The 21,912-nt window shown below is 45.7% G+C and overlaps 1 protein-coding gene across 1 annotated transcript in view; it reads left to right on the top strand.

Moving 5' to 3' along the window:
- LOC125458453 (hexokinase-1-like) overlaps positions 1–21,912 on the top strand; it is a 50,433-nt gene that overhangs the window by 22,706 nt on the left and 5,815 nt on the right. The window contains exons 2-9 of the mRNA XM_059650761.1: positions 616–893; positions 1,718–1,866; positions 4,817–4,933; positions 5,090–5,185; positions 10,741–10,840; positions 16,964–17,153; positions 18,233–18,388; positions 18,587–18,820. Coding sequence (XP_059506744.1) covers positions 686–893; positions 1,718–1,866; positions 4,817–4,933; positions 5,090–5,185; positions 10,741–10,840; positions 16,964–17,153; positions 18,233–18,388; positions 18,587–18,820 — 1,250 coding nt within the window. The 5' untranslated portion in view covers positions 616–685. The remainder of the gene's footprint in view (positions 1–615; positions 894–1,717; positions 1,867–4,816; positions 4,934–5,089; positions 5,186–10,740; positions 10,841–16,963; positions 17,154–18,232; positions 18,389–18,586; positions 18,821–21,912) is intronic.

Raw genomic sequence — 21,912 nt, 5'->3', positions numbered from 1 at the left:
CCCATGTACTAATCCAGACTCTAAGCTCATCTACTTTATCTGTTACATTTCTTGTGTTAAAATAAACACGTTTCAGACTGTTAGTCCTGCCATGATCATGAATCTAGCCCTGTCCATTTTTGACTTACTTGATTTAGTCCCTTTCTTCTCTTTAGGCACTCTACATGCTGACTACTGTTCTGGTTCCCACAACCCTGCCAAGCTAGTTTAAATTCTCCTAGTGACACTAGCAAACCTTCCTGCAAGGATATTAGTGCCCCTCCAGTCTAGGTGTAAGCCATCCTTCTTCTACACATTGCACCTGCCCTGGAAGAGATTTCAATGATTTAGATATCTGATTCCCTGTATCCTACACCAGCTCTTCAGCTATACATTCAACTGTAGTATCTTCCTATTTCTGTCCTCATCATGCAATCATGTCAAAGTGCTACAGGAAATAATGAAATTAATTCTGGTCGGTCTGGCCCAGCAGCTGCACAGCATTGTGCCCTGGTCGAAAGTTGCTTTCCTGGTTAAGTATAAAGAAAGTCAAAGTTTCTTGTAAGTATCTCTTTGGATATACAGGCATGCAGCTGATGTTGAAGAAGTGGTTTGAAACCTTGTCTGTTTTTCCAGATTCTCACACATAGGATATCAGATTACAGCCTGAGGTTTTGGATTCCAAATTTCCAGGCGGGTCATTTTTATGGCGATGACCATGAGCTCTGGAGTTACCACTGTGCACCTTGAGGTTGACCGAATCCTCAGTTTGTTCCATCTGAGCAAGGAGCAGCTACATACGGTGATGTGCAGGCTGAGGGAGGAAATGGAGAGAGGCCTGAGCAGAGACACTTACGAGGAGGCTCCAGTCCGCATGTTGCCCACCTTCATACGTTCACTGCCTGCTGGTAGAGGTGAGTTCCAGTGCCCTAAAGAGATGACACTGATGAGACTGAGGAATGGGTGAAGCTGGAACGAAAAACAATTCTGTTCAAGGATTTGGGGAGTGGAGCTGTCAGTGTTCGCCCTCTCAAGCTCATAACCAACAACATCAGCTCAACAAAGACTGTGATTTGGGGTGGAGTAGAGGGCAATCAATGGGAAGTGAAGTTGATGAGGGAGATTGAGGGGATCAAGGTGATTGAAAGGGAATGAAAATGGTCAAGGAGATGAAGTTGATCAAGGGTGATTAGATTAGATTAGATTAGATTCCCTACAGTGTGGAAATAGGCCGTTCAGCCCAACTAGCCCACACCCCCCTTAAAGCATCCCACCCAGACCCATTCTGACCCAGACCCACACACCCCTGAACACTACGGGCAATTTAGCATAGCCGATCTTTTGTCTGTGGGAGGAAACCAGAGCACCCAGAGGAAAACCACACAGGGAGAATGTGGAAACTCCACACAGACAGTCACCCGAGGCTGGAATCGAACCCGGGTCCCTGGCGCTGTGAGGTTGCAGTGCTAACCACTGAGCCACCATGCTGCCCTGTGCTGTGATTGAGGAAGTGAGGATGATTGAGAGGGAGGAAAGGTGCTTGAGAGTGTTAAAGTGATCAGGGGATGATCTGAGGGTCGTGGAAATGTCGGGATGGCGCTGCCAATAGGAGAGTGAGGCCCTGGTTTGGTCACTTTATTCAGGGGCTCTGAGCTGACCCATGACCATGGTGATGGGTGGAAGAGGAATGCAGTGCCCAAAGCTGGCACCGAGTTCAATTTCTCTCTTTGACCTCCAGTAAATGGCAGCTTCCTGGCCTTGGACCTTGGTGGCACTAATTTTCGAGTCTTACGGGTGAAATTTGGTTCTCCGTGTGAAGGTGTTAATCACGTGGCCTCTGAGACTTACAGAATCCCCAATGAACTGATGCAAGCTTCAGGACAACAGGTATTCCCAGAACAATGTCGGTTAATTAGCTAACTGAAGATCTTTAACGCCAAACCAGTGATTGACTGGAACGAATGGGGAGAGATTTATTCAACCAGTAATTTTTTAAAAATCAATTAGAAGCAGGAGTAGACTATTCTGCCCCTCAAGCCTGCTTTGCCATTATTGAAGACTATGGCTGACTTGAGTGTGCACCTAGCTTCATTTTCTGTCTGACCCCCTACCCTCAACTCCCTCATCATTCAAAAATCTATCGAATTCAGCCTCAAATAGATTTAATGTCCACTACTCTTTGAGGATGACAATTCCAGAGACTTAAGATCCTCCCTGAGAAGAAATTTCTCCTCATCTTCACCTTAGTGGGTGACCCCGTATCCTGACACTGTGCCTCCTAGTTCTAGTCTCCCACTCAAAAGGAGGCATCCAATCTGTCAAGCCATCTCAGAATCCTATAATTTTCAATAAGATCTGCTGTCAGTTTTATAGACAGCAGTTAATATAGGCCAAAGGGGTGGGTTAGTATGTTTGCTGATGGCACAAAGGTTGAAGGTGCTGTTGATAGTATCGAGGGCTATTGCAGGCTTCAACGAGACATTGACAGTGTGCAGAGCTGGGCTGAGAAATGGCAGATGGAGTTCAACCTGGATAAATGCGATGCATTTTGGAAGGTCAAACTTAAATGCTGAATATAGGATTAAAGGCAGGATTCTCGGCAGTGTGGAGGAACAGCGGGATCTTGGTGTTCAAGTGCATAGCTCCCTCAAAGTTGCCACCCAAGTGGATAAGGTTGTTAAGAAACCAAATGTTGTTTTGGCTTTCATTAATAGGGGGATCGAGTTTAAGAGCCGCGAGGTTTTGCTGCAGCTCTACAAAACCCTGGTGAGACCACACTTGGAATATTGTGTCCAGTTCTGGTCGCCCTATTATAGGAAAGATGTGGAGGCTTTGGAGAGGGTGCAAAGGAGGTTTACCAGGATGTTGCCTGGGCTGGAGGGCTTGTCTTACGAGGAGAGGTTGACTGAGCTCGGACTTTTCTCTCTGGAGAGAAGGAGGAAGAGAGGTGTCCTGATCGAGGTGTACAAGATAATGAGAGGCATGGATAGAGTCGATAGTCAGAGACTTTTCCCCAAGGCAGGTTTCACTGCCACGAGGGGTTATAGTTTTAAGGTGTTAGGAGGAAGGTATAAAGGAGACATCAGAGGGAGGTTTTTCACCCAGAGAGTTGTGAGCGCATGGAATACTTTGCCAGTGGCAGTCGTGGAAGCAGAGTCATTAGTGACATTTAAGCGACTGCTGGACATGCACATGGAGAGCAGTGAATTGAGGGGAATGTAGGTTAGGTTATTTTATTTTTGGATTAGGATTAATCCATGGCACAACATCGTGGGCCGAAGGGCCTGTACTGTGCTGTACTTTTCTATGTTCTATTGTCCAAAAGAACTCAACCTCTCCTCATTAGAAAGATCCTTATAAGATTGAAGGATTGAGATAATCAGTCCTGGTGGAACTCAGAAACAGCAAAAGCCAAAGCAAACATTGGTGGGATTTGTTTATTGAATACCAAATAGCAGAGAGAATGTTGAGCGCAGTGTACATCAGGAAATTACAGCTGCATGTAATGTGAGTAATACAGTAATTATGGGTGTTTAAGTTTCCTTTTCATTTTATCTTTTCACTCACAGACAGAAGGGAAGAAGATGTTTTTGGTTTTTTGACTTTGGATGGTTCTAGCTGCACTGCTCTTACCACCTGGGAGAAAACTGCAGCTCAACCATTCTGAAGGCAATTTTCAGGCAGTTTCTCTACAACTCAGATACTTCTGATGCTATCTTTTTGTTTATTTATTCATGGGGTGCGGGCTTCATTGCCTACCAAAGGGGATTTAAAGAGAAATCTTTTCACTCGGAGGATGGTGGGGATCTGGAATGCATAGTCTGGAGTGTCAATGAGTGGAAAAATCTCACAACCTTAAAAAAAATTACTTGGATGAGCACTTGAAATGTTGTAGTATTCGAGGCCATGTGCTCAGTTCAGGAAAGTTGGACTTGCAAATGTAGTAGTGTCTCTGGTGGTACAGACTTGATGAACTGAAAAAATTCTTCTGTACTGTATGACTCTAAGAATGTGGTTATTGAGAGAGTTTGACGGGGTAGATACTGAGAAGATATTTTAATTGGCTGGAGAATTGGGAACTGGTTATGATAGTGAGGGGATGAATTAATTATTAAATATTTTCTGACCAACCTATTGTTCCAAACCTCTGAGTCCCTCTTGGACTTGTACTTGGGCCTTCTGGGTCAAAGGTCGGGACACTACAACTGCACCACAAGAGCCCCTTTTTAAACTGGATAGTAGCAGCATGAAACAACTAACCTCCCCGGTACCTAAAACATTTGATATATCTTACTTCTAACCAGGAGTTAAGTTTGAGTATTATACAGTAAGAAATGATCTGATCAGCATAACCATTATCTAACAATATAGTTTTGATATCCCCTATTTCATCATCAAGTTTGCACAGTCAAACATTAACTAATTAATTCCAATGTGCTTGTTCCCTTCAACAGCTCGGAATTTAACATCATACTAACAGGACTAGACATTGACAGATTGCTGCCTTTCCGTCTTTCAAAAATTTTAGAGAAAAAAATTCATATGGAAAGATAGAGAATGATAATACATTGATTGTGTAATAATGCAAAATATAATATTTAACAATCTCCATCTTCCACCCTGTCCTGACCAAACTCCAATAAGATTACAACATGAATATTTCTTTATTCTCAATCTTCATTATAGCACAAGACAGCCCTCTTCAAGGTCAAGAAACCATTTTAAAACAATCCAATAGCTGATGACTTGCATTGACTTCATGCCAAGGTGATTTATTTTGTTTGATACTGACCCCATGTTTGTTCTGGGATAAACTCTAATCTCTGCTCTTTTGTAGCTCTTTGATTACATTGTAGACTGCATCGCAGGGTTCCTGTCAAACCAAAGCATCAAGGAGCCACTTCCTCTGGGATTCACTTTTTCCTTCCCCTACAAACAGATTGGCTTAGATCAGGTGAGTGCTCAAGTGATTGATGTCTGCCTCATTTCTGTCTCACTCACTACAACCCAGTCTGTATCAAGTTATACTCAGAGCTTTATATCCACTTACTACAGTGATGAACATCACATTTCAGGCTCTTATTAATCACAGCTCTGCTTCACTCTGTAGGGGATCCTGCTAAATTGGACCAAGGGTTTCAATATTCCAGACTGTGTAGGAAAGGATGTGGTACAGCTGTTGCGAGAAGCCATTCAACGCCGGCAGGTAATACCTTTCAGTTCAGGTGCTGAGGGTGACTGACCCAGACTTTCAGACCTGATAACTGACTGACCAAGTAACTGACAGACCTGGTAATTGACTGACCCAATAATTAAGTCACTCAGCGAACTGACTGATCCACCAGCCTTGTAAGTGACTGACCTACTAACTAACCAACACTGCTAACTGACCTGTAACCCTGGTAACTGACCGACCTGTTAACTAACTGATCCAGTAACTGACTGACCTTGATAACTGACTGATTGGCTACCCTGGTAGCTGACTGACCTGGTAACTGACAGACCCTGACAGACATAGTAACTGACAGACGTGGTAACTGATAGACATGGTAACTGATTGACATGAAAACTGACTGACCCAATAACCTACAGAACTGCTAACTGACTTGATCTACTATCCTGATAACTGACTAACTCAGTAACTGAATGAGCTTGGTATCTTACTGACCCTGGTAATTCACTGACCCACTTTTTTTTCCTATTCATGTGTGGGATGTGGGAGTTGCTGGCTGGCCAGCATTTATTGCCCATCCCTACTTTCCTTTGAACGGTTGTGGTAAGCTGCCTTCTAGAACCGCTGATGTCCACTTGCTGTGGGTTGACCCACAACGCCACTAGGAGGGATTTCCAGAATTTTAACCCAGCGACAGTAAAGGAACGGCGATGTATTTCCAAGTCAGAATGTCGAGTGGCTTAACATTATGGACTGTATCGCAAGGTTCCTGTCAAACCAAAACATCAATGACCCTCTTCCTCTGAGATTCACTTTTTCCTTCCCCTACAAACAGATTGGCAGGTGAGACAGGTGAGAGCTCAACGACTGATGTCTACCTCATTCCTATCTGACTCAGTACAATCCAATCTGTATCAAGTTACACTCAGAACTTTACATCCACAACTTGAAGGTCATGGCATTCCCATTTCCCTGCTGCACTTGTCCTTCGACCGTCAGATGATCTTTGGTGAATTTCTGTGGTACATCTTGTAGGTAGTACATACTGCTGCTACTGAGCATCGGTGGTGGAGGGAGTGGATGCTTGTGGATCTAGTGCCAATCAAGTGGGCTGGTTTGCCCTGGATGGTATCAAGCTTCTTGAGTGTTGTTGGGGCTGCACTTATCCAGGCAAGTGGGAGCATTCCATCACCCTCTTGACTTGTACCTTGTAGACAGCAGACAAGCTTTGAGGAGTCAGGAGGTGAGTTACTCGCTGCAGCATTCCTAGCTTCTGACTTGCCCTTGTAGCCACTGTGTTTAAGTGATGAGTCCAGTTGAGTTCCTGGTCAATGATAACCCCAGGATGTTAACAGTGGGGGATTCAGTGATGGTAAAACTGTTGAATGACAAGAGGACATGGTTAGATTGTCAGTTAATCGTGATGGTCATAGACTGGCATTTGTATGGTGTGAGTGTACTTGCCACTTGTCAGCCCAAGCCTGGATATTGTTTAGATCTTGTTGCGTTTGAACATGGACTGCTTCCATACCTGAGGAGTCACGAATGGTACTGCACATTGTGCAATCATTGGCGAACATCCCTACTTTTGACCTTATGATGCAGGGAAGGTTGTTGATGAAGCAGCTGAATGTAGTTCGGCTAAGGAGACAACTCTGAGGAATTCCTGCAGAGATGTCCTGGAGCTGAGATGATTGACCTCCAACAACCATAACCTTCTTCTTATGTGTCAGGTATGACTGTAACCAGTGGGGAGTTTGCCTCCTGATACCCATTGATTCCAGTTTTGCTGGGGCTCCTTGATGCCACACTCAGTCGAACGAAGCCTTGACATCAAGGGCTGTCACTGTCACCTCAGCTGTTTTGTCCATGTTTGAACCAAGCCTGTAATAAGTTCAGGAGCTGACTGGCCCTGATGGAACCCAAACTGGCATCACAAAGCAGATTATTGCAGCTGCTGCTTGATAGCACTGTTGAAGACACCTCCCATCACTTTACTGATGATCAAGAATAGACCGATGGGGCAGTAATTGGCCATTTGGATTTACCCTGCTTTTTATGTACTTGGGCAATTTTCCAAATTGTCAGGTAGATACCTGTGTTATAACTGTACTGGAACAGCTTGGCTGGGGGAGTGGCAAGTTCTGGAGTACAAGTCTTCACTACTGTTGCGGAATGTTGTCAGGGCCTGTACTGTTTGCAATATCTAGTTTCTCCAACCATTTATTGATATCACATGGAGTGAATCGAATTGACTGAAGACTGGTATCTGTAATACTGGATACCACTGGAGGAGGCTGAAATGGATCATCCACTTGGCACTTCTGGCTGAAGATTGCTGTGAATGCTTCAATTTTATCTTTTGCACTGATGTGCTGGGCTCTTCCATCATTGAGGATGGGAATAATTGTGGAGAGGTCTCCTTCTCCAGTGAGTTATTTACTTGTCCACTACCATTCATGACTGGATGTGGCAGGAATGCAGAGCTTAGTTCTGATCCATTGGTTGTGGGATCAGTTAGCTCCATCTATAACTTGCTACTTCTGCTGTTTGTCATGCAAGTAATCCTGTTGGATAGCTTCACTAGGTTGACACCTCTTCTTTAGGTATGCCTGGTCCTGCTCCTGGCATGCCCTCCTGCACTCTCCATGTCATGGTTGAAGGAGGAGTGGGTGGGTGGGGTGGGTAGAATATGCCAGACCACGAGGTTAAGATTGTGCTGGAGTATAATTCTGCTGCAGCAGATGGCCCACAGCATCTCATGGATAATGGGAACTGCAGATGCTGGAGAATCCAAGATAATGAAATGTGAGGCTGGATGAACACAGCAGGTCCAGCAGCATCTCAGGAGCACAAAAGCTGACGTTTCGGGCCTAGACCCTTCATCAGAGAGGGGGATGGGGTGAGGGTTCCACCATCTACAATCCGACCCCACCACCCAAGACATTTTTCCATCCCCACCCCTGTCTGCTTCCCGGAGAGACCACTCTCTCCGTGACTCCCTTGTTCGCTCCACACTGCCCTCCAACCACACCACACCCGGCACCTTCCCCTGCAACCGCAGGAAATGCTACACTTGCCCCCACACCTCCTCCCTCACCCCTATCCCAGGCCCCAAGATGACTTTCCACATTAAGCAGAGGTTCACCTGCACATCTGCCAATGTGGTATACTGCATCCACTGTACCCGGTGTGGCTTCCTCTACATTGGGGAAACCAAGCGGAGGCTTGGGACCGCTTTGCAGAGCACCTCCGCTCGGTTCGCAATAAACAACTGCACCTCCCAGTCGCAAACCATTTCCACTCCCCCTCCCATTCTTTAGATGACATATCCATCATGGGCCTCCTGCAGTGCCACAATGATGCCACCCGAAGGTTGCAGGAACGGCAACTCATATTTTGCTTGGGAACCCTGCAGCCCAATGGTATCAATGTGGACTTCACCAGCTTCAAAATCTCCCCTTCCCCCACCGCATCCCAAAACCAGCCCAGTTCGTCCCCTCCCCCCACTGCACCACACAACCAGCCCAGCTCTTCCCCTCCACCCACTGCATCCCAAAACCAGTCCAACCTGTCTCTGCCTCCCTAACCTGTTGTTCCTCTCACCCATCCCTTCCTCCCAATGCAAGCCGCACCTCCATCTCCTACCTACTAACCTCATCCCGCCTCCTTGACCTGTCAGTCTTCCCTGGACTGACCTATCCCCTCCCTACCTCCCCACCTATACTCTCCTCTCCACCTATCTTCATTTCTCTCCATCTTCGGTCCGCCTCCCCCTCGCTCCCTATTTATTCCAAAATCCTCACCCCATCCCCCTCTCTGATGAAGGGCCTAGGCCCGAAACGTCAGCTTTTGTGCTCCTGAGATGCTGCTGGGCCTGCTGTGTTCATCCAGCCTCACATTTCATTATCTCAGCATCTCATGGATACCCAGTCTTGAGTTGTTAGATCTGTTTGATGTCTGTCCCATTCAGCACGGTGATAGTGCCACACAATACTATGGAGTTATTTCCAATGTGATGGCAGGACTTATTCTCCACAAGGTCTATGCTGTAGTCACTCTGAACAATACTGTTATGGACAGATGCAACTACAGCTGGCAGATTGGTTAGGATGAGGTCAAGTATGTTTTCTTTTTGTTGGTTCCCTCATGACCTGCTGCAGACTCAGTCTAGCAGCTATGTTCTTTAGAACCTGGCCAGCTCGATCGTTAGTACTTCTGCTGAGCCACTCTTTGTGGTAGACATTGAAATTCCCTAGCCAGAGTACCTTCTGCGCCCTTTCCAAATTCAGTGCTTCCTCCAAATGTTGCTCAACACTGAGGAGCATCAATTCATAAGCTGAGGAAGGACAGTATGTGGCAATTAGCAATTTTCCTTCCCCGTGTTTAACCTGAAGCCATGAGTCTTCATAGGGTCCAGAACCAATCTTGACGACTCCCGGAGCAACTCCCTCCCAGCTGTATATCATATGGCGCCACCTCTGCTAAGTCTGTCCTGCCAGTTAAGCAGGACATATCCAGACATGGTGATGGTGTGCCTGGGACATTGTCTGTAAGGTATGATTCTGTGAGTATGGCTATAGCAGGCTGTTGCTTGACTAGTCTGTGAGACAGCTCTCCCAATTTTGCAGCTAGCCCCAAATGTTAGTCAGGAGGACTTTGCAGGGTCGACAGGCATGTTCCTTGCTTTTGCCTTTTCTCGTGCCTAGGTCAATGTTAGGTGATCCATCCGGTTTCATTTCATTGAGACTTTGTAGTGATTCGTAGAACTGAATGGCTTGCTTGGCCATTTCAGAGGGGAATTGAGAGGCAATCACATTGCTGTGGGTCTGGAGTCAAATGTAGGCCAGACCAGACATGGGTAACAGATTTCTTTACCTGAAGGACATTAGAGAACGAGATGTGTTTTTCCGACAATCAACAATGATATCACAGTGATCAGTAGATTCTTATTCCAGATTTTTAAAAAACTGAACTCAAATTCCTGAGGCAGGTTTCAAAGCCGAGTGCCCAGATCATGAGCTGAGTTTCTGGATTAAATAGTCTATTGATAATATCACTAGGTCATCATCTGAGTGACCCAGTAACTGTCTGACCCCATGAGTGATTGAACCTGGTAATTGACTGACCCAAAAACCGACTACCCGGTTACTGATTGACACAACAATTGACTGATCTACTAACGAGGTATCTGACTAACCTTGTGACTTACTGACCCTACAACTGACAGCTGCTTCTTCATGCAGGGAGCGGTGTGTGTATGGAATGGGTTGCCAGAGAAAATGGTTGAGGCAGGTACAATAGGAATATTTAAAAAGCATTTAGATAAGTTCGAGGATAGTAACAGTTGAGAGGATATGGACCAAATACGGGCAATTGGAAATAGCTGAGTGGGCACCATTTCAGCATGGACAGTTTGGGCTGACGGGCCTGTTTCCATGTTGTATTACTGTATGACTTTTCATCTGATTGACCCTATTGTTGACTCATCCTAATAATCAACTGACCTGCTAAGTAACTGACCCAGTAACTGTCATGTTTCCCTGGTAATTGGATAATGTTTTTCATGTAATGAGTGTGCTTTGCAGGAACTTGACCTGGAAGTAGTTGTCATTATAAATGATACTGTTGGAACACTGATGTCATGTGCTTATGAAGATCCAAATTGTGAAGTTGGTCTCATTGTCGGTGAGTGTTTGTTTAAATCTGTCCCAGAGTACAGAATGTAATTGATAAATACATTTTCATTCCTTTTTCATTTATCTAAGTTAAGTTTAAGATTAAAAATGGCAGGAGATCTCAGACCTGTGTTATGCTCCTCTTGCTCAATGTGGGAGCTCAGGGACAAGGCTGATGTCCCTGACTCCTTCATGTGCAGGAAGTGTGTCCAGCTGTAGCTCTTGTTAGACCGCATGACCGCTCTGGAGCTGCGGATGGACTCACTTTGGAGTATACGCGATGCTGAGGAGTCGTGGATAGCACGTTTGATGAATTGGTCACACTGCAGCTTAGGTTCGCTGAGGGAGAAAGGGAATGGGTGACCAAAAGGCAGAGAAAGAGCAGGAAGGCGGTACAGGTGTCCCCTGCGGTCATCTCCCTCCAAAACAGGTATACCGTTTTGGATACTACTGGGGAGATGGCTCACCAGGGGAAGGCAGCAGTAGCCAGGTTCATGGTACTATGGCTGGCTCTGCAGCGCAGAAGGGCAGGAAAAAGAGTGGAAGGGCTACAGTGATTAGGGATTCAATTGTAAGGGGAGTAGATAGGCGGTTCTGTGGTCAAAAACAAGACTCCTGAATGGTATCCCATCTCCAACACATCCCTCACCTTCCTGGACCTATCAGTCTCCATCTCAGGTAACCAGCTAGAAACTAATGCCCATTTCAAGCCCACTGACTCCCACAGCTACCTAGAATACACCTCCTCCCACCCATCCTTCTGCAAAAATTTCATCCCCTATTCCCAATGCCTCCGCCTCCACCGTATCTGCTCCCAGGATGGGCATTCCACTCCCGCACATCCCAGATGTCCACGTTCTTCAAGGACCGCAAATTTCCCCCCGCAGTCGTCGAGAACGCCCTTGACCACATTTCCTGCAAAACATCCCTCACACCCCGCCCCCGCCACAACCACCCCAAGAGGATCCCCCTCGTTCTCACATACCACCCCACCAACCTCCGGATACAACGCATCATCCTCCGACACTTCTGCCATCTACAGTCCGACCCCACCACCCAAGACATTTTTCCATCCTTGTCTGCCTTCCGGGGAGACCACTCTCTCCGTGACTCCCTTGTCCGCTCCACACTCCCCTCCAACCCCACCACACCCGGCACCTTCCCCTGCAACTGCAGGAAGTGCTACACTTGCACCCACACGTCCTCCCTCACCCCCATCCCAGGCCCCAAGATGTCTTTCCATATTAAGCAGATGTTCACCTGCACATCTGCCAATGTAGTATACTGTATCCACTGTACCCGGTGTGGCTACCTCTACATTATGGAAACCAAGTGGAGGCTTGGGGACCACTTTGCAGAACACCTCTGCTTGGTTCACAAGAAACAACTGCACCTCCCAGTCGCGAACCATTTTAACTCTCCCTCCCATTCCTTAGACATGTCCATCATGGGCCTCCTGCATTGCCACAATGATACCACCCGAAGGTTGCAGGAACAGCAACTCATATTCCGCTTGGGAACCCTGCAGCCCAATGGTATCAATGTGGACTTCACAAGCTTCAAAATCTCCCCTTCCCCCACTGCATCCCAAAACCAGCCCAGCTCATCCCCTCCCCCCACTGCATCCCAAAACCAGCCCAGCTCATCCCCTCCCCCCACTGCATCCTAAAACCAGCCCAGCCTGTCTCCACCTCCCTAACCCGTTCTTCCTCTCACCCATCCCTCCCTCCCACCTCAAGCCACACCTCCATTTCCTACCTACTAACCTCATCCCGCCTCCTTGACCTGTCTGTCTTTCCTGGACTGACCCATCCCCTCCCTACCTCCCCACCTATACTCTCCTCTCCACCTATCTTCTTTTCCCTCCATCTTCGGTCCGCCTCCCCCTCTCTCCCTATTTATTCCAGAACCCTCTCCCAATCGCCCTCTCTGATGAAGGGTCTAGGCCCGAAACGTCAGCTTTTGTGCTCCTGAGATGCTGCTTGGCCTGCTGTGTTCATCCAGCTTCACACTTTGTTATCTTGGATTCTCCAACATTTGCAGTTCCCATTATCACATCCCGAATGGTATGTTGCCTCCCAGGTGCTCGGGCCAGGAATGTCTCAGATCAGCTGCAGAATATTCTGAAGAAGGAGGGTGAACAGCCAGTTGTCGTGGTTAGGTAGAAAATGAGATGAGGTTCTACAAGCAGAATTTAGGGAGTTAGGAGCCAAGCTAAAAAGTAGGACCTCAAAGGTAGTAATCTCAGGATTGTTACCAGTGCCACGTGCTAGTCAGAGCAGAAATGAAAGAATAGCCAGGATGAATTCGTGGCTTGAGAGATGGTACAGGAGGGTGGGGTTCAGATTTTTGGGACATTGCTACCGGTTCTGGAGAAGGTGGGATTATTACAAATTGGACGGTCTATACCTGGGCCAGACTGGAACCAATGTCTTTGGGGTTGCTTTTGCTAACGCTGTGGGGGAGGGTTTAAACTAACGTGGCAAGGGGATGGGAACCAAATTTTGGACAGGTTATTGGACAGAAAGGAGGTTATAACTAAAGCCTGTAAGGAACTAGATAATGAAGTCAGCCTGACTAAAGGTAAGAGTAGGCAGGGAGCAGATGATGAACACAAAGGGACAGGTGGTCTGAGGTGCATTCGCTTAAATGTGAGAAGTGTAGTAGATCAGGCAGATGAACTTAGGGCTTGGATCGGTACCTGGGAATATGTTGTTATTGCTATTACTGAGACTTGGTTGAGGAAAGGGCATAATTGGCAACTAGATGTCCCAGGATACCGATGCTTCGGGTGGAGGTAGAGAGGGAGGTAGAAGGGGTGGAGTTGCATTACTGGTCAAAGATGATTATCACAGCTGTACTGAAGGAGGGCACGATGGAGGACTTTGAGCAGTGAGGCAATATGGGTAGAATTCAGAAATAGGAAGGGTACAGTAACAATGTTGGGGCTGTACTACAGGCCTCTCAACAGCGAGCGTGAGATAGAGGTACAAATTTGTAAACAGATTATTGAAAGGTGTAGAAGAAACAGGGTGGTGGTGATGGGAGATTTTAATTTTCCCAACTTTGACTGGGATTCACTTAGTGTAGGGGTCAAGATGTTGCAGAATTCGTAAAGAGCATCCAGGAGAGTTTTCTAGAGCAGTATGTATGTAGTCCAACTCGGGAAGGGGCCATACTGGTGCTGGTATTGGAGAATGAACCTGGTCAGGTGGTTGAAATTACAGTAGGGGACTACTTTGGAAATAGTGACCACAATTCCACAAGTTTTACAATACTCATGGACAAAGATGAGAGTGGTCATAGAGAACAACTTCTAAACTGGGGGAAGGCCAACTATAAAAATTCGGCAGGATCTGAGGAATGTAGATTGGGAGAAACTGTTTGAAGGTAAATCCACATTTGATATCTGGGAGGCTTTTAAAGAGAGGTTGATTAGCGTGCAGGAGAGACACGTTCCTGTGAAAACAAGGGATAGAAATGGCAAGATTAGGGAACCATGGATGACAGGTAAAATTGTGAGACTATTTAAGAGGAAAAAGGAAGCATACATAAGGTCTAGGCGACTGAAGACAGCTGAAGCTTTGGAAGAATATTGGGAATGTAGGGTGAAGCTGAAACGAGGAATTAAGAGGGCTAAAAGGCGACAGGAGATATCTTTAGTAAACATGGTTTAGGAAAATCCTAAAGCCTTTTATTCATATATGAAGAGCAAGAGGGCAACTAGAGAAAGGATTGGCCCACTTAAGGACAAAGAAAGAAAGTTATGCGTTGAGTCAGAGAAAATGGGTGACATCCTTAACAAGTACTTTGTGTCGGGATTCACCAAGGAGAGGGACGTGACGGATGTTGAGGTTAGGGACAGATGTTTGATTACTCTAGGTAAAGTCAGCATAAGGAGGGTGGAAGTGTTGGGTATCCTAAAAGGCATTAAGGTGGACAGGTCCAAATGGGATCTAACCCAGGTTATTGAGGGAAGCGAGAGAGGAAATAGCCGGGGCCTTAACAGATATCTTTGCAGCATCCTTAAACACGGGTGAGGTCCCAGAGGACGAGAGAATTGCTAATATTGTCCCCTTGTTTAAGAACGGTAGCAGGGATAATACAGATAATTATCGACCGGTGAGCCTGACATCAGTGGTAGGGAAGCTACTGGAGAAGATACTGAGGGATAGGATCTATTCCCATTTGGAAGAAAATGGGCTTATCAGTGATATACAACATGGTTTTGTGCAGGGAAGGTCATGTCTTACCAACTTAATAAAATTCTTTGAGGATTGTTGATTGATGAGGGAAAGGCTGTAGATGTCATATACATGGACTTCAGTAAGGCATTTAATAAGGTTCCCCATGGCAGGCTGATGGAGAAAGTGAAGCCGCATGGGGTCCTGGGTGTGCTAGCTAGATGGATAAAAAACTGGCTAGGCAACAGGAGACAGAGAGTAGTAGTTGAAGGAGGTTTCTCAAATTGGAGACCTCTGACCAGTGGTGTTCCACAGGGATCTGTGCTGGGACCACTGTTATTTGTGATATACGTAAATGATTTGGAGGAAGGTGTAGGTGGTCCAATTAGCGAGTTTGCAGATGGCACGAAGATTGGTGGAGTAGCAGATAGTGAAGGGAACTGTCAGAGATTACAGCAGAATATAGATAGACTGGAGAGTTGGGCAGATAAATGGCAGATGGAGTTCAATCCGGGCGAATGCGTGGTGATGCATTTTGGAAGATCTAATTCAAGGGCGAACTATACAGTAAATGAAAAGGTCCTAGGGAAAATTGATGTACAGAGAGATCTGGGTGTTCAGGTCCATTGTTCCTTGAAGGTGGCAACGCAGATCAGTAGAGTGGTCAAGAAGTCATATGCAATGCCTTCCTTCATCAGACAGGGTACAAGAGTTGGCAGGTCATGTTACAGTTGTATAAGACTTTGGTTCAGCCACATTTAGAGAACTGCGTACAGTTCTGGTCGCCACATTACCAAAATGATGTGGATGCTTTAGAGAGGGTGCAGAGGAGGTTCACCAGGATATTGCCTGGTATGGAGGGTGCTAACTATGAAGAAAGGTTGAGTAGATTAGGATTATTTTCATTAGGAAGACGGAGATTGAGGGGGGACCTGATTGAGGTCTACAAAATCAGAACCTTTTTCCCCAGAGTGGGGGACTCAATTACGAGGGGTCATGAGTTCAAAGTGAGAGGAGGAAAGTTTATGGGAGATATGCGAGGAAAGTTCTTTACGTAGACAGTGTGGGTGCTTGGAACACGTTGCCAGTGGAGGTGGTAGACGCAGACACGATAGTGTCTTTTCAGATGTATCTAGACAGGTACTTGGATGGGTAGGGAGCAAAGGCATACAGACGCTTGGAATATAAATGACTGGTTTCGACAAAGGATCTCGATTGGCGCAGGCTTGGAGGGCTGAAGGGCCTGTTCCTGTGCTGTAATTTTCTTTGTTCTTTGTTCTTGGTTCATTGTTCTATTAGTTGAAGTTCAGGACACAAACCGTGGGTGTTGGAGGAATGTCGGGTTGCAAGTCCTAGGTGATAACTGGCCCATGGCCATTTGAGAGCACTGTTCTGAGGAAGCTGGGGACCATAAGGCAGTAAGTAACACCAGCCTTTGGGTGTTGGATGACACCAAACAGTGGGCATTTGGCATTAGTGAGCAGTATTATAGATTTATTATAGAATCCATGCAGTGTGGAAACAGGCCCTTCAGCCTAACAAGCCCACACCAATCCTCACAGTACCCCACCCAGACCCATTCCCCTATAACCCACCTAATCTACACATCCCTGAACACTACAGCTAATTTAGCATGGCCAACCCACCTAGCCTGTACATCTTCAGACTGCAGGAGGAAACCGGAGCGCCCGGCGGAAACCCACCAGGTGATGGACAGTGGCTACTGAATGATGCTAATTTCTATGCAATGCTAGACATTGGGCTGTGGGTGACTCTGGGCAGTGAGTGTTGGGTGACACTAAGCTATGGGTGTTATGTGACAATGAGGTGTTGGATGAGATGGCGCTGTGGGTGTTGGGTAAGACTGTGATGTGGGTGTTGGGTGCTATTAGGCTGTGGGTGCCAATTTATGGGACCCTAATTTTATGCTTGACCTGGGTTCTATGCAGGAACTGGCACCAACATATGTTACATGGAGCAGATGAGGAACATTGACAAATTGGATGGCAATGATGGAGTCATGTGCATCAATACAGAATGGGGAGCATTTGGAGAGAGTGTGAAGAGACCACTTATGGACATTGTGAATGAATTTGACAAACTGACAGATGAACAGTCTCAGCATCCAGGAAAACAGATGTAAGGATTGGATCTACAGAGGGGACTTTGAATGATCACACTGCAACTGTGTACTCTACACTTTGCGCTTATCCCAGCTGATTAACCTACTCCCACAGTCCACATATACGCGTTCCTGTTAAATCATCTCAATCAGGGTGATAGGTGTAATTTTCACCATAATCCCATTTTCTCACAGCATTTACCGAGAATGTTTCTATCAAGCACTATTACTCACATCAGAGAAAACATTTCACTCTGGATGAAACAGATTCCAGAATACTGCTCAGTTACTCAATACCAATCTTTCACTACAGTCCTGCTCCTCATTTAGCCTATTTTTGTTATTATCCACAAGTAATCTTTCCTCAACCCTTTCTCCTGGTTCCCAACCTCAGATTTGCCCATCGCAGCACATTGTGGCACTATCTCTGTCTGATGTTCTACCAGTTCCAGACTGAGCATCTCTCCTGTTCCACGGCAAATGTCTCCCCTGTTTAAGGGAGAGGATCTCCCCTATTCCAGGGTGAGGGACCCTCCTGTTTAAGGACAAGGGTTCTACTCTCCCACCTCCTTTTAAGGAGACAGTCTGTCATGTTTGAGGGTGAGGGTCTCCTCTGTTTTGGTGAGCGGGCCTCTCCTGTTTAAGAGTTAGTGTCTTCACTGTTTCAGGGAGAAGGTCTCCCCTTGTTTCAGAAGCAGTGTCTCCTCATTCTAGGGAGAGGGTCTCCCCTGCTCCAGGGTGAGAGAATCTCCTGTTCCAGGATGAGGGTACCCCCATTTCAGGGAGACAGTCTCTCGTTTCAGGTTGAAGGTCTCCCCTGTTTCAGGCAGCGGTCTCTTCTGCATCAGGGTGAGTGTTTCTCCTGTACCAGTGTGAGATTCTCTCCTGTTTCAGGATCAGTACCTCCCTTGTTTCAGGGTGAGGGCTTTCTCTGCTCCAGAATCAATGTCTCCCATGTTCCAGGGTGAGACTCTGTCTCGTTTCAGGGCAAGGGTCTCTCCTAATTCAGGGTCAGTGTCTTTCCTGTTTCAGGGCAAGATCTGTCCTGTTCCAGAATTTGGATTTCATCTCTCACTGTCTCCTGTCCCATCCGCAGATTTGAGAAGATGATCAGTGGGTTGCTCCTGGGTAGACTAGTTCAAAATATCCTATTGAACCTCAAGGAAAAAGGAGCCATCTTCTCGGGAATTGAACAACATCGACTTGATCTTCATGGCCTCTTTGAAACAAAATATCTGTCACTGATAGAAAGGTAGAGGAACCATCTCACCATTTGTGTATTATATTCATACCATCCCTGTATCTCGGATCATGCTGTGTTCTCTATCTGGGAATTTCACTATACCATATATCTCAAAAGCGCCATGTGGTCCTGTATCTCAACATCACACTGTGCATGTGTGGGTATATATGTTGCTCTAATATCTCTCTATTCTCTCCCTCCTCTCAGTGATACTGGTGACCTGCTGCATGTGAAATCCATTCTGGAAAAGTTCAATTTATCCTGTAGGACTGAGGACTGTCGTTTGGTGCAGAAAGTTTGTGAGGCAGTCACGCGGAGAGCAGCTCAGCTGTGTGCGGCTGGGCTTGCTACTGTGCTTGAAAAAATGAGAGAAGCCCGGCAACAGGATCACATGATGATGACCATTGGGGTGGAGGGGTCCTTGTACAGTCTACATCCTCAGTAAGTCGCAGAGTGCACCATTTACAATTAGCCTACCCATATTCATTGCCCCCACTCCATCAACCCGTAAGGCCACTGGGAATAGGAACAGGAGTAGGCCATGTGGCCCCTTAAGCCTGCTTCATCATTCATTAGGATCATGGCTGTCTGACTTCCCTCATGTCCACTTTCCTGCCTTTTCCTTGTAACCCTTGTTCTTTGATGTAGAATCTATCTCAGCCTGAAATATACACAAGGATTCTGTCCTACAGCTCTCTGCAAATAAGCAAAGAGTTCCAAAGACTCTCAATTCTCAGATAAGAAATTTCTCTTCATCTGAGTCTTTCAGTTGGTGCCTGTTAATTCTGAGTCTATGCCCTCTGCTCCTAGACTTTCTCATGCAGGAAATGTCCTCTCAACATTTACCCTGTCAAGCCACTTCAGAATCCTAAATGTTTCAATGAAATCACCTCTCACTTTCCAACCTAGCGAGTAGAGTCCATGGCACCATAAGATATTAGAGCAGAATTGGGCTATTCAAGCAATTGAGTCCACTCTGACATTCGAGCATGGCTGATTTGTTTCTTAAACCCATTCCTTTGCCTGTAACCCTTGCTCTCTTAGCAATAAAGAAATGATCTATCCCTGCCTTAAACACATTCAATGACTTGGTTTACACAAATTTCTGTGGCAGATTTCCAGAGATTAACTATACTCTGGCTGAAGAAATTCCCCCTCATCTCAGTTGTAAAGGTTCATCCCTTCACTCTGAGGCTGTGCCATCAGGTCCTAGTCTCTCCTGCTAATGGAAACATCTGTTGCACATCCACTCTCTCTAGGCCTTGCAGTATTCTGAACATTTCATCCTTCCAAACTCTATCGAGTACAGACCCAGTGTCCTTAACTGCTCCCCATATGACAAGCCCTTCATTGCCAGGATGATATTCGTAATCCTCTAATATCAGGACAACGTTTCTTCAATTCAGGACCCAAAACAGTTCACAATATTCCAAATGCAGTCTGACTAGACCCTTATGCGGCCTCAGCTTGTGTTCTAGCCCCCTTCAAATGAATGTTAACACTGCATTTGACTTCCGAACCACCAACTGAAACTTCAGTGTTAACCTTAAGAGAATCCTGTAAAAGGATTCCTAATTCCCTTTGTGCTTCAAATTTCCAATGCCTTTCCCCCTTAGAAAATATTCTAAACCTCAGTTCTTCCTCGTAAATTGCATATCACACTTTCCAACATTGTATTCCATCTGCTACTTCTTTGCCCATTTGCTTAGATTCACCCACTTGACAAACTGATATGCTGCTGATGCCTTCCTCTATGAAAACTGATGCAAAGCACCTATTCAGTTTCTCCACCATTTCTTTATTCCCCATTACTACTCCTCCAGCCTCATTTTCCAGCATTCCAATATCTGTTCTTGCCTTTCTCTCTTACTTTTTAGAACTCTTACAATATTCTTTTATATTACTAGCTCCTTTCTCTCATATTTCTTCTTTTCCTCACTTACTGCTTTTTTTTTCATTATCTTCTGGTTTTTACAGGCTTCCCAATCCTCTGGATTCCCACTAATCTTCATCACATTGTATATTTTCTTTTATACTGTTCCTGGCTTCCCTTGTCAGCCATGGTTACGTCATCTAACCCTTAGTTTGTTCTTCCTTGAGATAAATTTCTGCTGTGCATCCGAACCTGACTTTTGCCCAAAAGAAAATTCCTCTGTTCCGGGGATCATCCTAGTAAACCTTCTATAACTGCCTCTACTGAAATAATACCTGTCGTTAAATAAGAGGACCAAAACAACTCTCATATTCCGGATGTGGTTTCACTCGCACTTGTACAGTTGCAGAAGACTTTCCTACTCTTATACTCTGACTCCTTTGAAAAAAGGACCAACATTCCATCAGCCTTCCTGATTATCTGCTGCAGCTATGTGCTAACTTTTTGTATTTCATGCACAAATATTCCCAAATGCCTTTGTGTTGCAGCTTCCTGCAATTCCTCTAAACTTAAATGATACTTTCTTTTGTTCTCTCTCCAAAATAAACAACTTAACATTTTCCCACATTTTACTGTTGCTTTCCAGCTTTTTGCCCACTTACTTAATCTATCAATATCACTCTGTAAACTGTTGTGTGCTCTTGCACAACTTGGCTTTCCACCTATTTTGGTGTTGCCTTGCTCAGTGCTTTAAGGAATCCTCCTGTGACTCAGGCTGTTAGAATCATAAAGTATTAGCCCTTTGGCCCATCGTATCCATGCCAGTCATTTAAGCATCTATCCATTCAAATCTTATTTCCTAACACTTAGTTCATAATCCGGCATCGTATGGCGTTTTCTTGTTTTGTATATGACTGTGATTCCAGAGAGTGCAGAGTTTCATGTTCTTCCAACTCCATAGCTTCACCTGCATACGTCCAGGATAGGATCTTGGAAGGGAGCTATGTTGATGTTTTTGGATTGGGTTTTCAGGAATGTTACTTACCTGCATTTTCATAAGATCTTTCAGAACATTTCTTTCTGCCGAAGAATCAATAAGTTCAGGGAAAGTCGAGTCAGGGCAAATTCCTGGATGGATTACTTAGGGCGACACAGTGGCTCAGTGGTTAGCACTGCTGCCTCACAGTGCCTGGGACCTCCCAGATTCAATTCCATCCTGAGGCAACTGTTTGTGTGTAGTTTGTACTTTCTCCCCATGTCAGCGTGGGATTCATCTGGGTACTTCGGTTTCTAACCACAGTCCAATAATGTGCAGGTGAGGTGGATTGGTTATGCTAAATTGCCCACAGTGTCTAGGATGGGAAATGCAGGATAAGGGGAGGGTCTGGGTGGGATGCTATTCGGAGGGTCAGTGTGGGCTTGATGGGCTAAATGGTTTGCTTTCACACTGCAAAGATTCGATGATTCTACAATTCTACTTGTTAGCTTAGAGACAGAATCAGAAATTAGGAATTATCGCAATCCTGATGGGAGAAGTTGCCTGCTAATCAAACATCCACGATGTGTCACATATGTATAAATTAACAATTGATTACCTGAGATGGTAATAAAGCTCAACGCACATTTATTCACAAGTAGGGCAGACTGGACTGCAGAAATC

Source organism: Stegostoma tigrinum, chromosome 13 (assembly GCF_030684315.1).
Source record: "Stegostoma tigrinum isolate sSteTig4 chromosome 13, sSteTig4.hap1, whole genome shotgun sequence".
Taxonomy (NCBI): Eukaryota; Metazoa; Chordata; class Chondrichthyes; order Orectolobiformes; family Stegostomatidae; genus Stegostoma; species Stegostoma tigrinum.
Note: the sequence above shows the minus strand (reverse complement) of the source record. Positions and strands in the feature narration are given on the sequence as shown.